This window comes from Danio rerio, chromosome 7, assembly GCF_049306965.1.
Source record: "Danio rerio strain Tuebingen ecotype United States chromosome 7, GRCz12tu, whole genome shotgun sequence".
NCBI classification, from domain to species: domain Eukaryota; kingdom Metazoa; phylum Chordata; class Actinopteri; order Cypriniformes; family Danionidae; genus Danio; species Danio rerio.
In genome coordinates, this window is record NC_133182.1 from 28,162,223 (window position 1) to 28,182,951 (window position 20,729).

The 20,729-nt window shown below is 38.5% G+C and overlaps 1 protein-coding gene across 8 annotated transcripts in view; it reads right to left on the bottom strand.

The window, feature by feature from the left end:
- The window catches only part of lmo1 (LIM domain only 1), a 39,269-nt gene extending 18,750 nt beyond the window's left edge, over nt 1-20,519 (bottom strand). The window contains exons 1-3 of one of the 8 annotated variants that reach the window (XM_073906145.1): nt 19,932-20,517; nt 1,991-2,050; nt 1,710-1,808 (exon numbers count right to left, since the gene is read on the bottom strand). Coding sequence is in view for 4 of the 8 variants with exons in the window: in XM_021477388.3 (XP_021333063.1) it covers nt 1,991-2,050; nt 19,550-19,583 (94 nt within the window). In the remaining 4 variants the exon portion in view is untranslated. 8 annotated transcript variants of the gene reach the window in all.
- Nucleotides 20,520-20,729: the final 210 nt, after the last annotated feature.

Below are 20,729 nucleotides of genomic sequence, written 5' to 3' on the forward strand. Positions count from 1 at the left end.
CCAAGAAAAGTTGTCAACAAACATTTTGTTTTTGTTCTGTGAACTATCCCTTTAAATTCTTATTTTCCCAGTATCATCATGTTTATATAAGGCTTGTGCTTAGCTTATTGTTAGTGCATTTGTGTATGAGACGAGATGTCCGTTAAGAGTATCCTGATGGCAGAGGTCACAGGCAGCAGCTCTTGTTCAGCTCCGGCTTTAATGTCCGGTAATGGCTCTACTGTACATGATCAACAAATGTACGCCAGTGGGCATGAACTCCATTATCCAGTACCCCGCATGCAACTATCAGCATATTAATGTTTTTTTTTTTTTGGAGTGTGTGTATTCTCCTCTAACTGGACTAACCTTGCATTGTACTCTGAGTGGATTTTTAGTGCTCTCCAGGGTTGGACAATATGCAGAATATTTTGAAACTTTAAACCAAACTTTTCTAGTTACATATTGTAGTGCATTCATTTGAACTGGACTTCCTTACACTCAAAATCTGAATCATATCCTGCGTACGGTTTGTTATCTCCATTCCAATTAAGGGATTAAATGAGAATTTAAAAGACGTTCTCAATTCTGATTAGTGCACAGATCTGGTATGAACTCGTTCTCCCACTTTCCCTATGTGCTGCATATACAGTATTCCCTAACTACATTCAGATTTGTTCAGTGATTCTGGACTGTCCACACATCAGTGGTGCTATGAATATAATATAATTAGCATTTCCTCGGTTATAAAATAGGGTAAAAATGTGAGAGCACTCAGGAAAGACTGAAAAAGAGAGAGAGAAAGAGGGCAGGAGAGCGAGGGCTTGTTAGTTAAATTTATGACTTGGATGTGAATAAGAGCTCTGGTGGTATTCAACCATCTTATTTCTTTATCAGAACTGAAAAAAGAGGGAAGCTAATTGGTCTAGCACCACTGATGGGAGCCATCAATTAGCTGTGCGCTTCCCCCTCCAGCTTCCTCCCCGCCCCCCCTCCGGCCCCAATACGGGCCCCTTGAAGCTGCCGCATTAGGATCACAAAACTCGCTATAAATACCAATGTTCAGTATAAATGAAGGTAAAAAGCCTTTAAATTGAAGCCACACTAGCTGAGGGCGGTCGTTTTCTACCTGCATTTCATGGCTTGTTAGAGGTGCACTCTGCAGGTATGCCAACAGTGCTCTCCTGTCAGCCTTCTACAGAACTAGAAACAGTCTTAATGAGGAGAGAGAGAGCGCTCGTCTGCGAGGAAAAAAGTGTGTCTGTGTTTGTACGTGAGTGTGCGCATGAGACGGAAACGAGCTTGGGAATCAGGCTCCTTCAGTTCCCCAAGGGATGGCACAAAAATCTTTAATTTGCCTTTTATGACAGCTAATTAGTTATTCTATTCAAAATCTTTGCTTTAAATAAGAGAACTAATTATACACAAAGGTCGTTTCCCCCACCTCAGGAGAACCACACATAATTGGTTTAGGCCACCCCCCCCCACACTCCCCGCTTTCCACCCACCTTTTAACAACTCACATGTTGGTTGAAGAAAAAAGTTAACAGTAAAGAGCTTAACCCTTTGTGTAGTAAACCACTCAAGGCTCGTTTGTGTGAGAAACCTTGGAGTGTTCCCATTCTGTAATTACCTGGATGGATTCAGGTTTGTGGGTAACTGAATGGCAACGTCATGTTGTGACAGGTTTCCTAACCCAAATTCAAGGCGGCTAACGCTTTCTGTCTCACCAGGCTAGAGCAGCAGCCTCCAGGATGAGTTAGTTGATATGAGGAGCGCTGTATTCTGTCTGAGCTAATCATCTTGTTTCTGCCATCTCGGAGAAACCTCTTGTTGTTTTCCGAAAAAAAGAAAAATGAAAAAAGTCAGCTGAGATAGGCTTTAGAAGCCCTATATAGCCTCAGCACATTTTTAAACCTGAAACGACAGAGTAAATGACTGAATAAAAGTACATAATGTTGACTCTGACATCAGCAAACTGGTATTTTGGGGTTTATACAGAAGAGTGCACCTGTCATCATTCTTTGCACAGCCTGGAATCTCGGTTGTCGACCCTTCCCCCATTTCTGTCCTGCAGAACAAAAAAGGGGAACATTATAAACGGAGACGCAAACTCAGGAGGCAGCTCTCACTTAATCCAATCCATTTAACAGATACAAGTGCCGCTGACCTTCCTGTGTCATTCCATGTCACAAAAAAAGCATATCCTGCTATCTGCCGCTTGATTCATATCCTAACAGTAGATGCGTTTTATTTTTCCCCCCTTCAAGTGGCAACGTTTGCCTTGTCAAACATTTCTCCCAAACAAATAGAAAGGAGGAAAAGAAATCATTCGCTATTAGTAATTGGTGTGCACCCTGTCATCCGCCTCTTTTCCGCCCATCCACCCTTTAAAGACCTTATCTCAGTCGAATATGTACGAATGCGTTTTTGCATTTGAAACTGTCAGACCATGTACTTTCCATTATAAAGATAGGATCCGGTTTCTATGTAGGCCTTCATTTCAAGTTCCATTTTTGTGGATATCATAAAAATCAAATCAGTCGTACCCTTTTGATGTATTTAAGGTTTAGAGCAAGAGGGAAAAAAAAGTCAAGGAATCGTTTTAAAGCATTACAGCACAATTATAATATCTTTGAGGGGAGATTTTAAGAGAGAAGGATTTGTTTGTCTTTGTAGTCGGTTTCTTTTTCCTTTATTGCATCTTTTAATGAGCACACAGTTGAAAGCCAGAGATGATGCAAACTTTACTGTATGCAGGGTCACTGTTATTAGATCTGATTAATTAGCTGGACACCTCAGTGTGAGGCCTCTCCATGGGGGCAGGTGAAGGGGCCACTGGGATATTAGGCTTGAATGTGAGATCACAAAGAGAGTGACTGATTGGACTGTGCTTGCTATTCTTACAGAAATGTCTTAAAGAGGTTGCGTAATATTGCATTATTTACTCACCCAATAAATCTCTATGATGTTGATTTCTTTTTCTTTTTTTTTTTACAGAGTATATAAAAGAAATTTCAAATATATTTAAAGTTTGTGATTCTATCATAATTGTTGTTTTAATGGCATGTGAGCTGACATTAAGCGTGTCATTCCTTTGCAAAACAAAAATGCCTTAGAGTACAAAATAATGCCCTGCTAATAAGCTTATGAAAATCAGTTAGAATGACCTTATAATTTGAGGTATGAAAACTAAAAATGTGCCCAAATATGTTTTTATATTCAGGATGAAATAAAGTTATGGTGTTTTAATACAACAGTAGAACAACACTAAATAAAAAGATATGTTTAGTTACATTTTAGTCTCAGTATTTCTTTTCTTCTCACAAAAAGCCAAAACAAAAAATCTTAGATTTATGCTTCATTCAAAAAAACATTTTTTTTTATTTGGTTTGTTTTGAAATGAATCAACTATTTTTGAATTTATTTATCAATTAAAAAGGGTGTCAGACTCAATTCCTAGAAGGCCACAGCCCTGCAGAGTTTAGTTCCAGCCCTGCTTCAACACACCTATCTGTAGGTATAAAACAAGCCTAAAGTACTCATTTAGTTTAGTGCAGAGCTTCGGTCATCCATGAACGGAGTTTGACACTTGTGCAATGCTGTGTATATTTATATTAATTGGTGTAAATATATAAATTTCATGCCAATATCAAACATAACCTAATAGTGTTTACAAACTGATTAGGAACTGGCTGCTTATGTTTATTAAAGACTATTATTAAATGTTCAGTGAAGTTTTTATAGTAATAGTATATAATCAAAGAATTTGGTGTTGAGAGATGTTTAGTATGTGTTAGCAATGGTGACTGACTGGTTACATTGTTATGCAATTAATGCAAATATCTTTTATTTATTTATTTATTTATTTATTTATTTTGCTGGAGATACTGTTGTCCTAAAAAACTAGAATGAATGAATGAATGAATGAATGAATGAATAAATGAATGAATGATTAAATTCTGGCGGTTTAAAAACCTTGACTCCTCCAAACTGCAGTATACCTTGAAAATGGTTGCCGTCCCATGCCTATGAAGAACTAGTGTTTAGTGAGTCAATTATATTAATAGGGACCAACATAAGGTTGTTAATGAGGACAATACTTTTCATTTCTTATATATTGTATACAATAATCATACATAATACAAGAAGCTATTCAATGAAGCATCTCAATATTCCTTCATTACTGGCTTTAAAAACTGATGGCTTTGACTTAGTGACAGAGACTTAGGCTCAGCTGTTAAACTTAAGTTGTGAATCTAGAGCTGGGCCGATAAATAATATTATATTAAAATCATGATTAAAACTTGTCAATAACAATGATAAGCTTTGGACTTTATTTTGTCTATATTAATCTAAGTGCCAATCACACAGCAAAAATGTGCAACAATGGGAATCTAAAAATGTGTTGATAATAGAGATGTACTGAATTTTCAGCCACCAAGAAATCTATCCTCTAAAAATGTTATGCCATTTAATTAACCCTCTAATTTTGTGGCTTTAGTCATTGCTGGGGTACTCTTTAAAGTTTGGAAGCCTTAACAACTTAAACCGAAATCTGTATCGTTATCAGAAGAATTTGCTTGGTTTAAGAGACTGTGGTTGTTTCTTACTTGTGCGGTCAAACTCTTGTAATAAACAAGTATAACACTTACAGCTGTCTAATATAGCTCTATATTAACACAACTGTGATTAGCTATGCACATTGCTATGGGTGATCTTGCCCAATCACACTGTACAGTACATGTTTGGAACAAATTAAATGTAATCTTTTTTTTTTCTCAATGCAATGTCAACGAATACATTTTGGGCAAATATAAACATGGCTTTGGGCTTTATGAGGTTCTGCATATGGATCCCGCAGTGCCCTTAAACGAACCTAGACGGCATAAAGCATGACCTCAAAACATCTGAAAAAGGGACCAATTTAGAGGAACAAAGTGTTAGAGACTTGAACTACAGATGTATGAGGGATTACAGGCAGTCATCTGTCGCAAAGCTGTTGGCATGATTTTTCATGTATGACAGCCTCTGGTTATGACAGCAGCAATGCATGCATGGAGCCCAAGTGTTCTCCAAAATATTAAACACCAGCAGGGAATGAAAAACTGTTTTTGGTGGCAGGCGAGATCAAACGTGCAATACAAAGAATCGCTTAATTGAAATAGAAATGATTCCAAAAGTAATGTAAGCTTAGAGGCTTTCGGTCTTTTAAGGTATAGGACTCTGAAAAGAGGCAAGAGAGTGTTTTGGAGTTGAGTGTATATGGTGGTTGAGACAGATTGGACCAGAAGGCCACAGTGTGACAAATGAAAGCTGATCAAGCCATGGGAGGTTGTAGTTTTTGATTGAGCTGAACCATTTGCCAGAAGGAAGTCTTGGTGGTGACAGGGATGGGAGAGGTCTGTGATGATATTAACTGCATGTCTCCAAGGCATGTGATGAAGATGATCTCTGTGGACTTGATAAGCACTTGCAGCTTACCCCGAGAGAGGGCAGATGCAGTTTCCTTACTGGATGGAATTGATATTTTGGTTGAGGTTTTTGGAATTAAATAAGACCTGGTAGGGATGTGCAAAAATATGTTTTAAGAAGTTAGCTGGCTTGGGGGTTTAAAAGCTAAATAATGTGATAAAAGCTGAAATAATTAGGCTGATTTTGGATTCACCTGGACCCGAGTCATGTATTTTAAGGAATTGTTTACATACAGCATGCTCTTGCATTCAAATACAGTAAGACTACATTATAGATTGTTCAAGTGGTTCTGGTTACACGCGAAATTCAGATGGAGGGCAGGAAGTAAAAAACTGAATAGGAGACATAGGAAAGTCCGTATTTTTGTGATTTATACCTAATTTACACTTTAATAGTATACATTTATAAATTATATATTTGTTATTAAAATTAATATTGCTATTTATACCAAATTTTTATTGAGATTTATACCATATTTCAGAGGAGATATAAATAGAAAATATCCACATATGTTGGGCTTGATCCTTATATCATGAAGAGGGCCGAGTTTTCTCCTGAACCAAAATATATTTGCCTCTTATCGAGGCGGTAGACATAAGCCATTACGTTACATGAAAAAAAATACTATAGTAAATACTATAGTGTTTGGAAGCATACTATACATTAATAACTTGAATTAAACTGTTGTAGTAATTATATTGTTGCTGTGGTAAGACACAACTGTAGTAATAAACAATATATTCAAAAGGCTTCAGTTTTCTACGCTATAATTGTACACCATCACAATGCACCAACATAGTTTACATAAAGGTTACAATATTTATTACAGTTTATCAGTTTACTATGCTACAGTTTTCTGTAGCATTCATTAACAAAGAGTTGTAGACTTTACTTTGTGAGATTATTATATGTTACTGTGGTTTCTTCACGATGCGGATATCTTACAGGCATCTCAAAATAACAGATGGAAGAATACAAAAGCATAGGTGCATAGTCTACAATATTATTCATTTATTTTTGCAAGGGAGAAAAAAGTGCTCCACAATAATAACCCTCTAGTTTAGTTGCTTTTTGTTGATGAACTTACCATCAACATACTTTCACCGATTCTGCGCATCTCAGTGTTCGAAAACTTGAAAGTCCATAAAAGCTGTTCGGCATTTCTTGATTTGGCCGATTTTAAACAATTATAAACAACATTAAACAGAAACATTTTGATGTTCTAATAGCGATTGCTATGTAATGGAACCACTTCCTGGTTTCATTTGATAAAGGTCTGTTAACATTTCCAAATTATAAACAAAAATATATATTTTTCGAAAATGACAATTGGTCAAAATAATGTTTATTGTGTTGTGTATGAAAGAAATATTGATTTCATAACTCTTTGAAGTAAAAACCTTGGTATTGTGTCATTGAATAATTCATTTAAACATATCTGAAAACATGGCAACCTCTTGTTATTTGATGCAAAAAAATGCTCTAAAATGACAACATTTTTATTTTATATAAAACATTTTTAAAATGAACTATTTAAAGATGGATGTTTTAAGAGGCAGCATTTCTAAGAGGGTTTTACTGCAAGCCAAAGCACAAATCATGTTGATTATTTGAGTTATTTAAGTGCCAGATCATAATGCCAATTATGCATGAAAACTATGTAAAACTAACAGACTATTTTAACACTATTAAAAACTTGTGTCAAACTTTTATAAAAAAACAAACCTTTAAGTTAGATAAAGCTATGTATGGGAGGCTTTTCTGTGTGTAAGCTGTGCAAACTCTGTGGCCATGGCAATCTGTAGTAGAATTTGTCAGCCAGCCACTGTGGAGGTTAATGGGGAACTAAGGCAGATGTCCTGCCATTGTCTGCGTGAATCAGTTCCTTTCAATCAGTCAACATCATTACTGTAATTGAGCCTGTAGACACTCATTCTCCTTTACCGCCAAGACAAAACACATCTGGTAATAATGTCAGGTAGAATATGCCAGCTGAAACACAGACATATGAATAAAGAGCTTGATCCTAGTTGATAAGCCCTGTGCAGAATAGTCTGGAACGCATTGATTTGTGTGTTTGGTGGACATCATTTGGCATATAATAGGAGAACAGGGTATGCGGCTTGTGGGCAAATTAAGGTAAAGCAGTTGTGCACACGATTAGATATTTCTCTGCTCTGTGTACAAAATCAGGCTTAGCTTGCTGTGATTACGATATAATTAACACCCCGGGAAAGTTTGGACAAGGAGTAAATTTGACTGAAAGAAAGATGAAGGAAGAGAGGAAAAAAAAAGAATGAGAGACTCTTGGCTGGCACGACCGGTGCAGTTGGAACGAGGGTGCCGTTCATTAATATGATGCACTTTCACAAACTTTAGCAGCCTGCTGCCGCTAATAAGCCCTGGTGAAACGGAGCAGAGCTGCTCCCTCACAGTGACCCTGGCAGTGCCCAGGATAAGGGAGGGTTTTGTCTCCGGGAATAATTGCTCTTTTCACATGTTACAAGTGTCCTGACCCCTGCGGTCAGCAGCCACTTTCCCCGAGCATAATTACTTCTGATCCGGCCCAAATGAGGCAGCCGCATTAGGCCTGCAATAACACTGGCCCAGCTTCAAGCAAAGCAGCGTGGGGAGTCTGAGCAGAGCAGGGCCTGGAAACAGGGGGTTTCTTTTCTCCAGGCCCTGGCGGTCATTTCCATCACGTCAGAGGTGCATTTCTTACACTTGCAGTCAGCATTAGCACCCAAGGCCTTCTCTCTCTCTCTCTCTCTCTCTCTCTCTCTCTTTGTCTAGCTTGAGGAGATTGAGAGGCTTACTAAACACATTGTTAGCTCCTAGTGCCCTGCTAAAGCTTTGGCTAACAGATGCGATTCCAATTAACGGATAACTTCATTAGCTTGTGTGTGCGTGTTATTTATTTATTTATTTATTTTTTGCTCTACACTTTTCTTTCTCCTATTAATTTTAATTTATTCACATGGGGTTAATTAAAAGAAATGTATCAGAGAGATGTGCAACAGCTATCTAATTAAATTCATTACTGCTTATTTTGGAGACGTGCGAAAACTGGCAGTGTTATTGCAAGAGGCAAGTTGTTCCAACACTTTGGCGCTCGCTCACTAGCATGGTGAGAAAACAGCTCTGGAAGGTGAGCTGCCGACAGACCAGAATCAGAAAAGCTTGTGCGAAAGAAGAGAGAGAGCATGCCCAATTCGGGGGTTAGAAGAGTTTCAGAGGAACAATCAGTCACTCTATAGAGAAAGAATAGGGAGGTGTGTGACCCCAAATCCAGCTAATCTAGCGTCACTAGTCTGGAAGTTGTTCTCTACAGTATACCCGCAGTGCACGTTTGTTTTAGGTCTTCATTTAGACGGAGCTCGGAGATGGCAGCTTTTCCATTTACTCCACCAGAAGGCATAAACTGTCAATATCCCTGCTGATGAATGACTCTTCATATATATATATGAACTCAATTCATTTCCCCCCCTCTTTTCCCACAGATTGCATTTGCATCTGAATAAAGGAATAAACCCATCTATTCTCCCTCCAGATCTTTTCATACTTTGAGGGAAAAAAATAATAATAAGGACAATCTTATCTGCTACTTCATGACTCCTGGCAAGAATGTAACCATTAGCACTGTCAGAGCCTCTTTCCGCCATCCGTCGCACAATGATGCCCCAACACTTTTTAGCCAACATTAAAAATGCATTTGGCTAGGCATAAATGTAGGCCTTCTAAAGTTTGTGTCACTCCCAAGGTTAGGGAGTGATGTATGAATTTCCCCTCTCCCCGGCAATTACTACACATTTAGTGTTTCAAAAGATATGCCAGGAGACAGGTGTGCCATTCAGAGCCATGCTGCAAGGTGGAAAATGGAGGAAACACCATGCAGCACAACTCCGTTTAGAGCTGAATAATGCAAATCCACCACAGGAGGCATTTGTTTGGTGTGTGGGGCCTCTGTGTCACTCGAACACTCTATCAGATGCCCGTCTCCTTATGGGGTAAATAATAAAGCAGGGGTTGGATTGCAACAGTTGCACTTCTTTTTTTTTCCCAAGGATTTTTTTGTTCTACAAGTTACATTGGAACTAGTATTTACAGTATCAGGATTAATCAAGCAAACATTTTGTGGCATTAACGTTAAGAGTTAAGAATTAGCAGTCATCTAACGTTGTTTTCTAAAGCAACAGAGTGAACATTGTACAAATGTAAACTTCAGGACTATACCAATGTCACTGCCAATGTGCATGTAGATACTTTGTTTTTTATCCCAAAATAATTAGTGTTTAGGGCAAACGGTTTGAATCCTGTTTATTGATACATGGTTTTGGTAGATTTTGACAATAATTAGATTTTTTAATGAAGAACAATATTGTATATTTATCATACAACATTTAATCTAATTGTCTAGGTTACTTTTTTTGGGTGACATGGTGGCACAGTGGGTAGTGCTGTCACCTCACAGCAAGAAGGTCACTGGTTCGAGCCCCGGGTGGGTCATTTGTCATTTCTGTATGGAGTTTGTATATTCTCCCCGTGTTCACGTGGGTTTTCTCTGGGTGCTCACCGCTCACGAGTCTAAAGACATGCGCTATAGGTGAATTGGGTAAACTAAATTGTTCGTAGTGTATGTGTGTACAGTATGTCCTGGTCCTCCAGGTTGGGGGAAACACCAACAAGGTGCGGTTAAATATCAACCCCTTCATATAAATGGCCCTGGGAGTAAGCAAGCAAGGTATTTTCATACTTTCATCCAGCTTAATGCTAAAGTCATAGTGATTTATGCCTTATGCTCCGTTCCAACCAGATGTGAATAAAGCATCAAGCACAAGTGATTTACAGGTTAAGTCAATGCTAAGTTGTAAATAGACATCCTGCGGCATGGAGGATGCAATTTGTGCGAATGAAGCGGCACGAGTTGGGCATTTTGCGTATTTAACACGAATCGCTAGAATCGCTTGAGCTGGAAAATCTGAACTTCAGCTGACATTAATGCCACGTTAACCAATCAAGGGCTTTCTCTTCTAGGTGTGTGATTATGACAAATAGTCTGTTGTTGGTGTCCCAAGGGGAAATCTTTTTGCCGACACCGCACAACAGTTAATCAAACTGGGCTCGGCTCAGTTGGAAGCACCGCTGAAAGCCTCCATCATCCAGGTACAGTTTTTGAAGGAGTTGATGAACTCACAGAGCTGGGTGCACCTCTGAAAGGATTTAGTGGACTCTGCACTTTTTCAGCCTTCCAATAGCACATAAACACAGCTATTCTCACAATAAAATCCATGTTAGCTATTTAGCAAAGAAGCTAGAGTCACCAGGCAAAAGGAAGTCCTGCCCATGATACAATTCCGCATGTATTGTAAAGGGAATTTGACGCACAAATGAAGCAAATTTGAATTTGAATCTAATTATGATTTATCCGTGCCTTCTGAATCTGGTGTGAACATAGCATTAGGGTTAATCCTCTTGGTGATCAGTCTGTTGGCATAAAGTTTAATTGATTAACTTAAATATAAATATATTCATTTAATGGCATAAAAACCATTGTTGTTTGTGCTTTTAAGGGGTAGGTTGCAGTTGATTTACATGTTAAGGCCATCCAAGATTAGACATTTTGTTTCTTCAATAAAATATTAACGTTTATAGCATACAGCAAAACAAAATGAATACGCCTTCTTTTTTGACATCTAGAGTTTGAGCTTTCTGCAACTGACAACATATGGATGCAAACATGTGAGCTGATGCATTTGAAAGTGGAGAGCGAGGGCATTTGTTGTATTGTTCATCACACTATTACTTATAATAAATACTGTAACCTATATAAAAACAAAAAGCATACAGTATCAGCACACATGAGTTTGCATCCATGTATATGCATTATGCGTTAGAAAATGAATCTCATGCTTTAGACTCATTCAGTCATAAACACTCAAAGAACTGTCTGCAGGGCTGTGGGATAAAAGTGTGAGTAATGTTGAATTTCTTGTTTTCTTTCACTTCATAATACTTTAATGTGTCATCAGGAGCAAAGGGTATTAATTTTGCTTTGCCTGTACAGTTTTTTGGGGGGCTCTCAAAGTGCCAGTAGCCATTGACTTGCAATGTGAAATCACCAAGGACATTTTTTAATGAAGAAAACAGAAGTTACCTACATTTTCGCTGGCCTGAGGATGGGTAAATTAACTTTTCTTTTTTCACTGAACTATCTGTCTGATTTTTATATTAATATCGGCTATTATGTGTTACTGGACATAATATGAAAATAATTATTAGCTACAGTAACTGTACTCTGCCAGAATCACATTTTCTTCTCTTTGGGTAGATTTAAGGATTGGATCTAGTCTTAATTAGCTTTTAAATAAGGCCTGTTATGTCCTCGTTTATATGACAAGCTTAGATGACAAGTAAATGTGTGTGCTTCAGCATTGAGAGCACTATGATTGAATGGCCACACATCATCCAAGGTTACTGTTGCTGGAGAATTCAAGAGTTAAATCGAATAGCCACCCCATTATAAGCTCCAACCGTGCATGGGAGACAGTCGTGTTTATACGTGTCAAGAAAGGGTAAAAAAAATCAGCGGCCAGTAGAAAGGAGGCTGGATAGCATTATTCAGCCTGTGCTCAGTTTCCAATTTCAATTAAAGCCAAGCAGAGTGGCCAAGCGTTGGACCACAGCTGCCACTCTAATGGATCAGAACCCTCACACTGAACATTGATTAAATCAACCTCACCAATACTGTGTCCTTCCCCTTTAAGGAACAATAGAAACTAACCGGCAATCACTGCCTTTAATTAGGTATTCCAAGATTTGATTTATCGAAGGTCAGCCAATGAGTTGTGGAAGTTAGTATCTCATTAAGTGGACTGAGTTTCCATTAGCCAGCTTCCCTCCAGTGCTTTCTCTAACAGCGTCCTCTCTTATATGTTGTGGCTTTTTTATTAAAAAAAAAGAAAAAAAAAGAAATAGATTTTAATATCCATGTAATATTTGGATGGAATGTGTTTACACAGGCTATATTGGATTTCTCTCTCCGAACTATTTTCTTAAGTACTTTACATGAGGTTTGTTATTATCGGTTTGTGGCATATTTATATATATATATATATATATATATATATATATATATATATATATATATATATATATATATATATATATATATGGTAAGCTTATTGAGCTGGTGGGGGGGGGGGGTGATTTCATTATGTCGTCCGGGTAGAAAGGGAAAAAGCCTACATGTTTCCTATATTTATATCAGTGACCTAGTCAGAATAGGTCAAATATTGATGAAAAGAATCCATAGATTTAAAAAATCTAAATAAAAACATGAAGGAAGGGTAACTAAATTGTTTGGTTTCTTTTTGAACAACAGAATACAAACTTTGTCTGAAATAAAGATATAGCATGAAAGTATAAAAAAAAATGACAGGGATTAAATAATTACTCCTAAAATACAGTGTTTTACTGTTCAATAATTTGTTTGTGTGCACGTGTGTGGAAAATTTTTAACCATCCATCCATTAAATCAGCATAGTGTCAATTCTGACGGATCATGTGACTTATGGCTGGACTATGCTGAAAATTCATATATAGAATTTTAGATATTATATATTTATATCCAGCTGCACAGTAGCTAAGTGGTTAGCACTGTTGCCTCACAGCAAGAAGGTCACTGGTTTGAGCCCTGGCTGGGTAAGTTGTGTTGTGTTTCTGTGTGGAGTTTGCATGTTCTCCCTGTGTTTGTGTGGGTTTCGACATGCAAAAATAGGTGAATTTAATGAGCTACATTGTCCGTAGCGTATAGCTGCGTCCCAAATGGTGCAATTTACGCTATGCACCTATACACTATGTACTTATGCATTTACACACTCAACAGCATAGTATATTAATGTAGTGTCATCCCAAATGGAACGTTTTTTTTTACCAAGCGGAAATTCAAACAGTTTACCTGATGATGTTTGACAGGTGCCAAACTAGTGAAATATTTGACCAATCTACAAAATAATGCCTGCCATAAGTATAACTGCATTCACCATCAGGAGGCAGTTTAATCACTTCCGTAGGGAGAATTTTGCTTTCACAATCCATAATAAATAGAGTAATCTAACGTCAGTGCCCAAAAGCTCCGCCCTTTCTGCTATGTAAGCAAAGCTGCGGCCGTTGAGTGCATCAAGTGTCCATTATTCCACACTTCATTTTACCGGTTGAATGAGTGCATCATTCGGGTATTTAAAGTGCACTTCTTATTTTTAGGGCTTTCAGTGTGAACACCCTGCTTACACTATTTATACTACAAAATTTTACCCAAGTATGCTATTTGGGATGCACTTTATGTATGTTAATGTGAGAGTGTACTGTATAGTTGTTTCCTAGTACTGGGTTGCAGCTGGAAGGGCATCAAAGTATATGCTGGATAAGTTGGTGGTTCATTCCACTGTGGCAACCCCTGAGAAATAAAGGGACTAAGCTAAAGAAAAATGAATGAATTAATGAATGAATGAATATATAAAAATCTTGTATATTTGCACAAATAACTAAAGCCAAGCACAAGACGCATTACTAAAATAAATAATCTCAATACCATAGTGACAGTTTTGTTTTAAATAAAGCACACACATCTAAACAATAAAGACAGTGAAACTGTATTCTTTCTGATTATAAAGAACACTAAAATATATCTACATTTTCATGTTTGTAGGTTTGTAGCTTGCCTAAAAGCATTAAAAGCACTAGTTTGACTATCTTCCTCACTCCTCCAGGGATGACAAATTGAATCATATTGAACAGTGAATCATTATTCATTTAAGAATTCTTCGCGCTGCACTCTGCTATTCACTAATCTTTAACAGCTCCATTGCAAAACACAGATGCATATCAGCTATAATGAGGGCTTGAACTTCACCAACACTCCGAGACATGCTGCACACATGCATTCAAACATGTAAACATGCATGGTAAATATATTCTGAACATGCAAACCAATTGCACACAGACATAAACATGCATGCCCGTGCACACGTTAAACACGTATCCATGCAGGTGTGCATACATGCTCACATACCCATGTACCAACAAAACACACCATCCAAAAAAAACCACAACGGTTATCAGTGCGTGCCTGCAGTTCTCCGGTAAACACACTCCTCCGAATATGTATCCTGGGAGCATTTCAGGAGGGATTAAAAAAGGCCTTCCAACTAATAGGCATAATGGAAGATCAATGTATAACAAGATGGAAACTCGCATGCATAAACAGACCCGGTTACAATTATGCCACAAGATTCTATTTCTGCATTAATCATTCATAACTGCATTACGCTCCCTCATAAACATTCACAATGCAACAAGGCTTTCTCTTTCTCTATCAAAAATACCATGTCTGGCATCTTTTCATAGCATCACATCTGATATTTACAGAAAAAAGTCAAGGTGTGCACAATCACATTTTTTTTTCCATAAAGGCAAGACTAATGAACGGCTATGATACCCTGAGCTGCACTTTCTAACTTCATTAGAGGCAAATGTGGATATCAGTGTAGGTATCATTAGAAAAGCTTTTATCAAGTTACAGAATGTGATAAGGTTAATGAGGAGTTTATAAAAGTGTCTCTGGCGGACGGAAAGAGCTGGCAGGGAGGACGAGACCTTAAGCAAAGTATGCTAGTCATTTATTTCATTAGCATGGCCACCTGTACTTTTTTTTTTTTTTTGAAGGGCTGAACCTTTTAAAACAAGAAGGTCATGCCAAAAAGTAACATTCAAAAGTGCAGCAGCAGAACTTGGTCGTGAAATGAGCTGTAGGTCACGGTGCTGTTCTTTACCTAGCGCTATAGGTCGAAGTCAGTGGTAAAGTAACATTCCTAGAGCGTCATAGGACAACCGGCAGGATATGAAACGAAGAAAGGAGGGAGAAAAAATAAACAAATAAATGAATACAGGAATGGAAGAGGAACTGATGAAATGGAGCCAAGTGTGACGACCTGCTGTAAGAGAAAGTGGAGTGTGTGTGAGTGTGAGTCTGATTGTGTGTGTGGGTTGGGGGGGAGAAAGTGATCACACAAAAATGCAATAGACGAAGCAACTCACCCTTGCAGCGCGACGTGCTAGCAAGAGGTGCTGCGACAAGGTGACACGAGGGAATAACATGTGGTCTAAAGACCAAAGGAAAGTAAATTAAAAACCACCTAGTGTAAAATCATCAATATGTAGCTGTATATCCCTCTTTCAGCAGAGCATATGTACTATTACTTGGAGCATGTCCACAGGGAGAAGCTACTGTTGTAGAGAATTCCAGAGCAGTGCAAATTTGAAAAGAAAAAGACTGATATTTCTACAGACATTGTAGCACAAGTGCAATATTATATAGTGTTTTTTTTATTTTAAGATAAAGCTACAATAGGCTAGAGCAGGTTTGAGTAAATGTGCTTTATACAAAACACTTAGATATTGTTTTCTCTCGTTCCCCCTTTCTTTTGAACACTGCACCTGTCTGCATTCGTCTCAGGACTCAAGGTGAAAGATAAGGTTGCTTCGAGACATTTTAAAAGGTAGCCTAAAAATGACGATTCATCTCGCTGGTAGCATGTCTGAGGATGTTATAAAAGGTTTTCTGTGTTCCCAATGCTTCAGTGATGGACTGTACGTCCTTGGAGCTTTTCAAAAATCCCATATTTATTGGAATTATTTAGCAAACTTGCCAATGACTACATCTTTACACAGGGAAATAGAAGCAAGACTGTGAAGGATTCCTAAAAACATGCTGTCATGACAGAACATATGGATGCAACGTGAGCCTTAGCCAGCTCCCTTGAGTGTCGAAGAAGTGTTTAGACATGTAAACGTGTGCGGTGTAGATTTAATAAGTGTTCGTATAAAAGGGACTGGGATCGAGCTGGTTCTGATGAGCACAGCCGTTTGCATCATAGACAAGTGAATTGTACCTTTAACTCTCGCTAAAACCTTAGTCTATTTTCGGGTCCCCTTTGAGTTGTGGTGAAATGATGGAAAATGATATACATCTGCAGTCACTGATGTGAGAAAGCACAATTTGATAGTGATCAAGTGCCTTGGGATAGGGACTGAAATAGGTTTCGTGAGATGTACGTTTAGATGATCACATACGATCTGCTTAAATCTGACTTTTTAGTTTTTATTCTCTTTATAATGGAGGAAACATTAGTCCGGGGTCCTTTGATGGGGGCCCAGTCGTAAATTTAGTATTGTGTCCCCAGATTTTAAGCAAAGGCTCTGCGAGCAATTATGGTAAAACAGTATGGCCAGCTGTCCAATTTTGTGCTGTTGAAAGGGAGGCATCACCTTGTAATGTTTAACATTTCAACCTCATCAGAATGTGTCCAACCATCATGCATTCAAAACAGGGCAATTTAAAGACCACACAGCAATGACGGATCTCTGTGTTGAGGACACATCAGTTGCAGATATATTGAACTGTAATTGCATCAGGAGGAATGTTTATAAAGTAGGAATTTCTTCAGGCTGAAGCAATATAAGTGGCAGGAACACAAGCATTAGGCCCCGAATCCAGGCGCAATATTGCAAGAGACCCAGGGCGAGAGAAACATTGATGTAATTTCAATATTTGAAATTGGCAAGTTTAATTTAGAGTAAGAACAAGCCAATAAGCTGAGAAAATAGCAAATACAAGAGAGAAAATTACCTTGCAGGATGAAAAAAGTGAAAAGACTTAAGGAATGTATAAAAGTAATCTCCAAGTGGAAATTAGAAATCAACCCACAGAAAGGGGAATAACGGAAAAGAAATATTACTGTCCACTCTCTAAATCAATATAAAATTGCTACAAGACAGAATTACCATGGTAACTCGAGTAAAGAATGAAGCAATTCTTATTATTTCAAAATAAAAACCGGTGCCTGAAGCCCTGAGTTTTATTACAGCAGCAGACAGATCAGGGGTCTAGTATTCATTTGAAACATTGCATTTCAAGTACATGCGCTAGTAACCAACGGATTTCATTGGTCAGTCGGCATGCAGGGCTCGTAAATTAAACGGTAACCAAGAATTTATCATCAGAATGAAGAATGGAAGGTGTTCTTTTCTCTTTTTCAGGTTTTTACAGAGTCCAGCGATGCGAATGATCAATCCTGAACAAGTCCACAATGAGGACCCAATTATTCCATCCAATCCAGATAGTTTTAAATACCTTGAAGGGAAAGAAAATGGCTGAATAGCGTATTTCTCCAGAGAGAATTAAAAGTCAACCGAGAGCTTCTTTTATTTAAAGGTAGTCATGAAAAGGAGTTGTGCTTGTTCTGTACCTTAACACATTTCCCCAAACCATGCGAAGAAAGTACTAAATGGTATTGTGCTATTGCCTGAAAGCAGTACAGCTTTTTTTTTGCCAGGATCAAATACAGTGCAAGGACAACTGATGACAAAGGCAGCAAAGCTGAAATGTGAAAGGGCTGATAATTTGGGAAGGCAGTGTAATAGTAGTACAATAGCGAGAGTGTGCACAAGCCCCGCATCGCTCTACTTTCAATCTCCTGTGCTTAGTACATCATTACATAGTATACAGCGATTTGAATGACCTCATATTTCACATAGGAAACTGTACATATTTTAAGACTTCCTAATAGAGCCTCCCAACAGCTTAGGGTGAATTTGTGGATGGAAAACTAAAGCAAAACTGCTTCGTATCACACTTTTTGGAGGATGTTGAGGAAAAGGTAACTAGATAAGTCTTCTGTTGCAGGATGCAGTTATTTCAAAGACTCGCATTGACAGCCTTTAAAAGTTCAGTTATTGAAAACCAAACACATACATATCTTCTGTAGTTTACAAAATCATTATAAATACAACATTATGACTTATTTTTTGTATTAAATCTGCAGAATCACAGTGTAAGTTAATACGTACTGAGGACCTGTTCATGTTCACAGACAACATGAAAGTCGTGCTTATGGTTATTCTTTCACAAGGGTTTCACAATTCATTGAATTCCTCCCTCACTTTTAATATAGTACAAGATGTACTGAACTGAGAATACTGTACCTCTGATATATTTAGAGCACAGCCTTATATTAGGATCAGACTTATCTGTTCAGTTCCTGTGTTAGTTAAAAGTGTGTGTGCATCTGTGTTGGTATATGCGTGTATGAGAGAGAGGGAGAGAGAAAGAGAGAGAGAGAAAGCAGATCCAAGCTGCTTCCCCATCCCTGCCAAAATGCCAGCGCAGTTGGTCGGCACCAGCACGCAAAGGGTGAAGCTTTTAGGCAATGAGCAGCAGGTGATCTAAGCTTTTCTGTAAGTCCTAATGCTCCTAAAAGCCACTCTCCCTGCTTCTGTAATTGGGCATCAGTAGTTAATGTAGTATTGACTGCATTACATGCTCCTGTGCATCCTCTCCTACTAATGCCATTTGCATCACCTTGTACATTTACCATATTGCTTAGCCAATAGCTGTTAAAAGCAATCTGAATCATGAATCATATGGGGAACTTTTAGCAAGACAGACATCCAAAGGAGACAATTTACAGTTGAGTTAATCTGGGTACATTAGCGCAACATGGATTGAGCGAGACAGACCAATTTATGTTTCTACGGCAATCTCTTTATTGGTTTTTAGATGGGTTAGTGAAAGGATGGTTGGCTCAAAGAGATATGAAATATCCATTTTCAAACATAAATATGGGTCTGAAATGCAAGCCGTTAGTTTGGGGGGGAAAGGGCCCCTGGCTAAAACTAAAGGTGTGTGTGATGACAGTATTCCCAGAAACATGACAAGAAAGGCATTTTAGGTCAAAGACGCTTTAAAGGGATTATTTCCCATTTCAACACAGTTTAAAAACGTATTAGAATACAAAAAAAAAAAAAAAACGGGATTCAGCTTCACCACAAACTTGTCAGCACCACAACCTCCAAAAGAAAAGTTTATAAACGGTTTCCATAGGAACCAGCCAGCAGCGTAAATACAGAGAAGTGCATTGCTCATATGGCTATAAAACGCTGACATGTTTACAAACGCAATACACTGCTATCCAATTGGTGATGTATAAATGTTGTCGTTTACATCTTTCAGTAAAGGTTAAGGTTCAAATGCTCTCACCTGTGAGCGAAGACACCCGCTGTTGATAAAACATCTCCGTAACTTCACAGATTTGCACGAGCTCTAACTAACACTGCGGTGAATGCGGACGCTACGTCTTTCTAACAGATTATCAATATTCATATACAAATGGACAGTGAGAGAAGTACACCGTATTCGGCATGTCTCTCCCGACTCAAAGTGTTTCAGAGTCGCGTTCGCGCTCTCTCCCTCATGTAAACCTGGCGAACGTACGTGTCCGTTTGATATGACAAACGAACTGGAGCATGAAAGTGCCGTTCAGAGGGAAAATGGACGCTAAATGCTGCGTTTCCTTACTGTCCCGCGTTCTTCATAGTCATGCGGAGCAAATGAATGCACTAACAATCATCCGTGCACTTACCCTCTTCCTTGTCTAACACCATCGTCCTGAGGAGCGAGGAGTCCGGCTCCAGGCGATCCGCTCTCGGCTCCAGCACACTTCTGCGCGCGCCGCTCGCGTCTCTGAGAAGAAATTGCTTTGCAACAACAAAATAATAATCGTCCGCGTTGCTGCCACAAGCTTTAACTATACAGGCTCGTCTGTGTTGGTTTTCCGCTGTTCAGAGACAGAATGCCATGTAGAGAAGCATATGCGTCGGTTATTCTATTGTTTAATGTATTTCGGAGATTACATGCAGCGATGTCCCCCTAGTCGCGTTCGCGTGCGCAGCGCGTCAGTATAATATCCACGCTTGCAATTAACGATGTCTAAAACTAAAGTGAGACGCCACGGTGCATTCCATTCGAAAATGAAACGACTGCACTAACTCAAATCTAATTTAAACTCCCGTTTAAATTGAGCTGCCGCGAAGAAGCTATTCTCGGAGTAGAAACGTGTTCCTCCCAGTTCTCATTTGCTCCGAAACTGTAACTATATTCAAGAAATCCAATTCTGAGGCTGACAACTCCTAACAGCATGCTCACGCTGCCTCTCTCACCCAATTTATGCGCTCCGCGCGCTCCTGCTACTGAATAAATGCGCGCGCTTCCCAGAGAGCCACGGATTCCCCTGTTAATTAAATCAATTCATTATGCTCAGATCTGATTAGCAGCCCTTCCCCCCTCTTTGAATCAATTATTCAATACACAAACATAATTGCTTGTGCCAGAGGTGTCTAAGTATTAGCTTATTTAACTCCAAGGACACTAATTACCCCTA